Source organism: Cryptotermes secundus, unplaced genomic scaffold (genome assembly GCF_002891405.2).
Source record: "Cryptotermes secundus unplaced genomic scaffold, Csec_1.0 scaffold3101, whole genome shotgun sequence".
Taxonomy (NCBI): Eukaryota; Metazoa; Arthropoda; class Insecta; order Blattodea; family Kalotermitidae; genus Cryptotermes; species Cryptotermes secundus.
The window spans coordinates 249,269-258,286 of record NW_019718662.1 but is presented as its reverse complement, the minus strand read 5'-3'; the positions used below and the strand labels follow the sequence as shown (position 1 = coordinate 258,286).

The window sequence follows — 9,018 nt, the reverse complement described above, 5'->3', positions numbered from 1 at the left end:
TTATCCTCATTGACTCTTACTATTTCCAACTGTTCCCGAAATATTATCTTTTCGAATGTTCCCATTATTAAGTTTATTATGTTTTTCCACACATGTGAAGGATATACATAGACTTTATGTGAAATGTATCCACCCCACAATACTAGTGCTCAAATATTAGATATGGAAATCACTGATTACGATCAGAACACAAGAAAATATCATTCAATATTTTTCTGGGCATTAAAACAAAGAACGAACACATCGCTGTATATGTTCTAGACTAGTGGCCTTGCGACGAGCTCATCGCTCGTCACCATTGTACTCGTACCATTGTATGTGAGAAATTTTGAGCACCTGAAAATGACCCGTTTGAGGTTGAATCATTAGTACGTGCTATATAATAAAGTATTGTTTCACTGACGGTAAAAATTGTATATGTTCATCGTATACATGCAACTTTATGAGACTGAATTTTAGCTTACTAAACCATCTATTCTGATGAATAAATAATATTTCAAAACTCCATAAGAACACCAAATGTAGGAAACTGTTGTTCTTCAAATTTTCTTCATTATGTAGTTCAGATGAAGCACCAACAGATGTCACCGTCAGTTACAGTAATTTCTGTAAAGGTCGCAATGAGTTAAAACGCACATTGTATTTATATTTTTCGCATGTCGTGTTGCAGATACAACGCCTGTACAATGTTCCTCGACGGTCAGGGACGGCGTGATGCGTCCAACCACTGAAGAGTTCCAGCAATATTTGCCTGCATTTCTTGTCAGCAATCCAGTGCCCAAATGCGCCAAAGGTGGGCATGCAGCATACGCCCAGGTAAGAGTGATTATTAATTAACTTGCCGGGTTCGATTCCATGCGCTATCAGATTTTCTGAGAAGTAGTGTGTCTGGAACGTGGTCCACTCAGCCTCGTGAGGATAACTGAGGAGCTACTTGAATGGAAAATTATCGGCTCCAGTCTATCAAACCGAAATTAACGGCCGTGGGAATTCGTTGCGCTGACAACGCGACACCCTCTATCCACTAAAGTTGTCACTAACTTCGTTGACAAGCGGCGGTCGCTCGGTCGGTATAGTTTGCTTGCGGACTAAAGCCACGGAGTATTATCAGCGTTCAGAGCTGTCAGCCTCGCAACAGTATTGTCCGACAGTCACGTGATTACCACGCGTGCGTGTTGAATTATTTATTTGTGAGCACCGTTGTGCTGAAGATATTTTTCGTCGATAGACATGCTGGTAGGTAATCTGACCGCTGTAAGTTAAGACCGTACGCTTCGACGTTTCGGAGTTGAAATCAAGATGTGATAACAGACTACACTCCCGTTAGTGAGCCAGGTCACATGCAGGAGCTGCCAGAGACCTTTAAATCGCGGAGGAACTTGTAACTCAATGCAAGAGGAACCTTTCTAGAGACTGATAATCGCTGAACTGGTTTAAAAAACCGACTAGTATAACAATATGGTTCGTTACCATATTAAAAAGAATTAGCCACTAGCCCCATCCTGAGGAATTCAGTGAGATCAACAACACACTGATTCTTTAACATCAATATTAATATATGATATAAACTCCGTCTTAAGTGCAACAGTTTATTGTGGGTCTTTTGTTTTCCTTTCTTCTACACTACATGTTACGGCCGCAAACGGCCATCATCAGGTGTATACACTCACGTAGCTGTTACACTGCACTTAGTGCACTGATGATGGCCGTTTGCGGCCGAAACATGTAGTGTAGAAGAAAGGAAAACGAAAGACCTACAATAAATTGTTGCAATTAAGACGGAGTTTATATCATATATCGTATAGAGTGCAACAGGATGCTTACATATAATATTATTAAAATCAATACTATCACCCATTTATGTTTGGATCTAGCAAATGTTCTCTTCCCTCAAGTTTTTCTTTTGCCTAAAATGTTATTATTTATCATCTCCCTTTTGTATTCTACATGCCCAGCCCACCTCACAATAACTGTAGATTGTTGAATGACGAATGAACGCCAAATTATTCCTCTGTAAGACTTAAGGTTTCCACAGTGGCGCGTATGAAGAATGCCGTCTTTTGGGATGTGGTACCGTGTAGATGTTGTGTGAACCGAAGTTTCGGAGGAACGTATCGCCTCCATCTTCAGGGTAGAGAAATCCGCTAGCGAAGAACCAACTTGGGTAGGTGTCTGCAGCCACTTCCTCATGCTGGTTTCTCGATCGCGGATTTCTCTACCCTGAAGATGGAGGCGATACGTTACTCCGAAAGGTCGGTTCACAGAAGATATACACGATGCCACATCTTAGAAGACGGCATTTTTCAAATTATTGCCCTGTTAGAATGAAACATGTTTCTGTTGCTAGGGTCTCAACTACCTTCTTGATGACAACAACAAAGCACATCCACAAGACAGCTATTTTATGGCGTACCACACAACGCTGAAGATTTCCAAAGATTACTACGAGGCCCTGAGATCGGCCCGACGTGTAACGGATGACATCTCCAATATGCTGAAGGAACATCTGGGGCCGTCCTCAGTGGAAGTGTTTCCATATAGGTACACAGTTTCATTTATGAACACAACTATGGTAGGAGCTAGGCTAGAGTAGTCGGTATAGCGACTGGTTACGGGCTGGATGATCAAGGGGTCTGAGTTCGAGTTCCGGTAGTCAAGAATTTTCTCTTCTCCAAGCCGTCCAGACCTGGCCTGGGGTCCACCCAACCTCATATTCTTTGATTTGATAACTCTACCAATATTTCAGGAAGGGGGGCACGCGGTAGCGTAGTTGGTTGGGGCACTATGATACAAGCAGGAAGGTCGCGGGTTAGATTCCTGATGATGTCACTGGATTTTTCAATTTACCTAATCCTTCCAGCCGCACTATGGCCCTGGGGTCGACTCAGCCTCTAACAGAAACGATTACCAGGAATCTTCCTGGGGGGGTAAAGGGTGGCCTATTGGTGCATAAATCTGAGAACCTCACCACCATATGTGAGGCGATTGTCTACAAAAACGGGAGCTCCAACGTCTCACAACCCAATGGGCCTCTATAGCCTGTTACAGGGATAGCTTTGCCTTCTTTTTTTACTTAGTTTTGAGCAGAATATTAAGGAGAATGTCTTTCGTGTTTTGCAGCGTGTTCTACGTGTTTTATGAGCAGTACCTCACCATCTGGGACGACACCTTCCGATCCGTAGGATTCTCTCTGGCTGCTGTGTTCGTAGCTACCCTGGTACTGACGGGGTTCAATATATTCTCGGCGCTGATCGTGGTCGCCATGGTAGCAATGGTGGTAGTCAACCTTGCGGGCTTGATGTACTGGTGGAGTGTCTCCCTCAACGCTGTGTCGCTGGTGAATCTCGTCATGGTATGTACTACACCCACGCGCCACTGTTACTGCCTGTCTGTCACGGAACTTGAAAGTCCGGAGTTCCATTCTAGGCAGGGGCGAGAAACATTCTCTTTGCGTTTGCGTATGTATCCACAACGACAGCTGTCGGAGTACTGAGTGCGCCATCTGGTAAGGGCGAAACTGTCTCTGTGCTTTATAAAGGGTAAAAATTCTGCAGGATCAGTCTTACAAATTGAAAAGCATCTGAACATAAGAGGAAGAGTCAGTAAATAGGTCACAAATGGAAGTAAAATATCTGTAATGGACGTAATAGGTTTTTGTATCACTAGGTAGCAGCACAGTCCAGCGTCGCTAAAGTATTTATAACAGATGGGCATGCGCATATTCAAAGGCTGGTTTCAGTAATCAAAATGGCGACATTTCCTGAGGAATGTACTGCCGAAGAACGTTCTGTTTTGCGTCTTTTTATTATGGGCAAAAGGACTGAATGCAAAGGATATTCATAAAGTAACGTTTCCTGTTTACGATGGGAAGTGTTTATCGCGTAAAGCGGTTCACAAGTTGATCCAGAAACGTGGCAAACGTTTCGCTGACGGAGAATTTGAAACGGAGGTGCGGAAGTGGCTGAGACAACGGTCGAAAGATTTCTATGCTGCGGGTTTCGACGCATTGGTAAAGCGATGGGATAAGTGTATCAATGTTGCTGGAGGATATGTCGAGAAATACATTTCTTTTTCAGTTTTACGTTTCACATCCACGTGTGACACATTTACTGACTCCCTCGTATTACTGGGACACGTTTACTGTTACTTTGGTGTAAAATCAATGCCATTCCAGTTCCTGAGGATGTGTCTGGTACAGACCGGATGTAGCTCCTTTCGTCATAAAGGCAACGTTCCTTGATTATTTAAGCACCACATTATGAAGATGTATGAGGGAGTGGAGGTAAGTGGTCAGATTCACGCTCAGGTCTCTTGAACCCCGGTATCATTCTGACAGGAGAGTGGGTGGGCCCCAGAACCAGTCTGGACTTCATGGAGAAGAGAAAAATAGATCCTTGGCCGTCCAGCCCTTAGCCTATCGCTATACCGACTGAAGTATCCCTGCTGTTCCATCCCTGTCACTGTTATTACCCTTATATGCAGTTGTCCGAATTGCCACAGCCTTCATGTAGCGAATTTTGTTTTGTTTCAGGCTGTAGGGATAGCGGTGGAGTTCTGCAGTCACATCGTGCATGCGTTCATTCTGTCCACAGAGAAGACACGGATCCTAAGGGCAACGGACGCTCTTATCAACACAGGAAGCTCAGTAAGTCCTGCGGTTTTGCAGGTAGCGAGTGGATCTAATGTTTGTGACCCTGACCGCGCACTTTTGCAGGTCAAGGCATTGAAGGGAAAGACGAGAACAGGAGGATTAGTAGAAGATAAATTACAAGGGAAAATTAATAGGAGGAGGAGGGTAAGGAAATGAAGAATCAGAGTAAAAGAAAAATGAGATGAGAGAAAAAAGATAATAGAAAAAAATAGAAGGCGAAAGATTACGATCATAAGAAGATGAAAGTTTTTATTCCTGCGGTGCTGCAACTGAAATTACAATTCACACGTACTTCCCTGATAGACGCACTGTTTATCTACTGTCATGTGTATGAGTGACTACTGGCGGTGTTTGGATTGGTAATTGTATTTACTGTACACTTACAGGTCATAACTAAAAGTAACTACAGCGCTATTGCCAATTCACACTGAGCAGTTCACTACAACACGTATTAATTCTTCTCAGTCTACTTTTGTCTTCATAAACCGTTGTCTGGTAGTAGCTTCAACACCGTAGATCCCTCAAGTTTCGTGTTCACGTCCTTGCTGCCCGGCGACTGTCTCACAACTAACTAAACTGTAGACTTGTCCTGTTTATAACACTTCGGCACGGGCCGCAAAGAAAACACCGCCTCCAACACTTCTATGGTTGCGTCACGCACCTGTAGCAAGGACCGCGTACAGAATACCGCTTCCCAGTTAGTCCATTGTTTACACAGTCATCATTTAGCAACGCGTCTACATGCTATACTATCACTGATATCAAAGCGGCCTCCGTAGTCTACGGGTAACGTTCCCACCTCATGACTCAAGGTACGCGGGTTCAAACCCGGCGGAGGAAAAATTCAGGGAACAAGTCCTCCGGGAGGGACTTTAAGCCGTGTGTCCCGTGTCGTAGATTTACGGCACGTAAAAGAACCTCATGTCTCTAGGAGACCTCTGAGCTAAATTAGGCAATAATTTCCCGGCCAAGTAGTTTCCAATGCCTCTGGTAGATGGGGGAAGTATCAAAGGTACCGAGGGCCGACCTCGTTGGCTCAACGGGGCTGACAGCACGCACCAGTACCGGTAGGGTATGGAGACTGGTAGAATATTAAAGGGGGACGCACAATGGACCAATAACTGGTCTAAGTGCGTGGGGAAACCCACCCCCTCCAATAATAATAATAATAAATCAATGACATCACATGGATCCACTACCCTCACGGTTCCCTCGAGCTGTTGCGCTTCGCCCCTCCAGCCACTGTTCACAGATATGCTGGTAGCGAGACCCGTGGTCCTGACATGCGCTCTGAGATGGCTGCATTGGGACGAATGCGGGTGGAGGGGAATAAACCAATAGCCTCAAAAGGAAGGAGAACCCTGGAGCGCCGCCATCCCCACCACCAACAGAACTCCTTCCCGTGGCCTTATTGTAAACTCTTCTACTAAGCTCTTTGCCGTCTTCTCGTTCAGAAGTAATCTTGACTATGAAACCATGATTACTTTCATATTCTCTAGGAGACACTCCACGGAGAATTAACCATTAGTAAGGCTCTTACAGAGGCCGCGCCATAGCTCAAGCGGTTAGTCGCTGGCTTCCCACCACGGCGGCCCGGGTTCGATCCCGGGTCTGGTCAAGCGGGATTTGTGGTGGACAAAGTGGCGCTGGGGCAGGTTTTCTCCGAGTACTTCGGTTTCCCCTGCCAATCTTCATTCCACCAATTGCTCCACAATCACACTCACCTATCATCTGGGGCTGGTACAATAGGCCAGAAGTGGCCGCAGTACAAGGGACTTAGTCCCACCCCACTAGCAATAAAAAAAGCCTCTTACAGTGAAGGACTTTAATATTGAGGGTTATGATGAAATGCAGGAAGTTGGAACCACAAAAGTCGTGTTGGCAGCATGATTCAGCAACTAATACCTGAGCAAAAACTGAAATGCTTTAGTTTAAGTCAAGTTGAGCCCTATACAAGTATGCTAGTGACCAATCTGTTCTGAACTGATGTTATACAGAGGTGGTACCGTCGTTTCCGTCCCTTCATCCCTCACACCCGAAAGTATCAAGATTGGAATATCTACCAATACTTACATGGAAGAGATTTCAGCCTGAAAACTTGAAGGAGGAAGACCACTTAAGATAGCAGGGCATAGATGCGAGAATAATATTAAAAAGTAATTTATAGAAATAATATGAGGTTCTGGACTTGATTCATATGGCTCAAGTCCAATGGCGGGCTGTTATGATCATGGTTATGAATCTTCATGCTCTGTAAAAGGTGGTGAATTGCGAGCGAATGTTAGCTTCCCAAGGAAGATTTCGCTACAACGAGTTAGCTGATATTTTTAGCTTTATGAAATGAATAACAAATTATTTACAATTATATCAGCCTTTTCGTAAATGTTAAACTATTATTACAGCATTCATACCTGACGCTGCTTAATGTTGTCTGCTTTCTTGCAGGTCCTATCCGGAATTACATTGACGAAATTCGCTGGAATTGTGGTTCTGGCATTCGCCAAGTCTCAGATCTTTCGCATCTTCTACTTCAGGATGTACCTGGGTATTGTGCTGATTGGTGCGACCCACGGTCTCGTGTTGCTGCCTGTTGTTCTCAGCTACATCGGTACGGACATCACGTCTACATAACTGAAAATTATACACATCAACTCAGCAGGGAAAATTAAGATACCTGAACTTTTATTTTAAATCCACTGCTGTGGTCTACTGGTCAGTTTTCCTGGCTACACATCCAGAGGTCCCGGGTTCGATTCTCGGCGCTACCAGATTTTATGAGAAGTAGTGGGTCTGGAACAGGGTCCACTCAGCCTCGTGAGGATAACTGAGGAGCTACTTGAAAGGAAAAGTAGCAGTTGTGTTCTAGAAAACCGAAATTAACGACCGTGGGGATTCGTTACGCTGACCACGCGACACCCTCTATCCGCTAAAAGTTGGTACTAACTTTACCGACAAGTGGTGGTCGCCCGATCGGTATAGTTCGCTTGCGGACTAAAACCACAGAGTTCTTTTTTTGTTTGATTTAGACTAGAAATCTTCCTGAAAAGAACATGGTCCCTGTGGAGACACATTTATGTGTGAACTTACCAAATTTTCTCTTGCCTTCAGGTCCTCCTAAAAACGTACAAGGGACGAGTTCACCACTTTACCAAGCCGTCTCGGAGGACCGCATTAACGGACGAACAACACCCTCAGGGCCTCCTAACAATCAACGATGAAATGCTCACAAACTAACGAAAATCAATTTTCGACATCATATTAAAATTAAATTAAGATTGTTTTGACAACAGTGAAATAGCAGTAGTGCCACCACGATACCGAAACAAAGCAGGCAATTAAAAGAAACCGAAAAAAAGATGAACACATTGAAGTATGAATGGGTAAAAAGGAATTTATGTGATTATTGTTCATAGTTTGTACGTTTAAGGATTGAACCATATGGGAATTGAGCCTCTGAAATTCTTCTCTTTAATTCTTGTAAAGACATCTGTTTCACGTAGCATATTTCGTCCTTTACACGGCGATTAAAATGCATCTGAGGGACTGATATCCGGTGAACGCGGAGGCCAAGAACTCAGAACTCCTCTGCGCATCAACGTAAAATGAGCATCAAGTGAGCGTAACTAAGCGTCCGTGCTTACATGTCGTGTCCCTGCACGTAGCCAATCACGGTCCAGAAATAAATATGAAGACGGCTACTGATTTCCATCTGGTGACGACGATAACAAGCATAGGGGCATTTTTGCCTTGCTGCAAGTCTTCTGGGATGCAAGACCATGGAGTCCAGCAGAAATCTACATATGTTTCGGAGTAATTTAGAGTCTATATCTTCAGGACCGAAGAGTAAGGCGAAGGAAGGAAACCAGGAACAATCCGGACTACACGGCGTTATATCCCAAGATAATTAATTCTTCATAATCACCGCTGTGATAATCTCAAATTCAACTTGCTTACTGCGGGAAAATTTTCTCCTCATGAAGATTTCTACTTCGTTCTGCTTGCTGCCTCCTTCATGCTAGTTTCTTCCTTGACTTACTCTTCGAACCTGAAGATGGAGGCAATATCTACCTTCGAAACATTGATTTTAACCGGAATAAAACGGCATTATTACACAGAAGAGTCTTATCACGGCGGTTGCATGGACTTTCTTCGCTCGCTCGAACCCCACTCAAAGGCATGGATGTCTGAGTATGTGTTTTATTCCTGTGTTTAGGTAGAGGCCTTGCGACGGGCTGATCACTCGTCCAAGGAGTCCTACAGACTGTGTAAAAATGATTACGAAACTGAAAGACCAGGGACCGATAATGTGCTGACGAATGAATTACCGCTCAAGATCGTCACAAAGCACCAGAAGAAATTAAGCACAA

General features: G+C 44.2%; 1 protein-coding gene across 1 annotated transcript; it reads left to right on the top strand.

Moving 5' to 3' along the window:
- Nucleotides 1-670: 670 nt before the first annotated feature.
- On the top strand, nucleotides 671-8,798 carry LOC111864034 (NPC intracellular cholesterol transporter 1-like; the record flags this gene model as incomplete). Its single annotated transcript, XM_023850982.2, has 6 exons — nucleotides 671-816; nucleotides 2,348-2,541; nucleotides 3,121-3,352; nucleotides 4,532-4,645; nucleotides 7,097-7,259; nucleotides 7,760-8,798. Coding segments are annotated over 6 exons (959 nt in total), but the record flags the coding sequence as incomplete, so codon positions are not given.
- Between the last annotated feature and the right edge of the window lie 220 nt (nucleotides 8,799-9,018).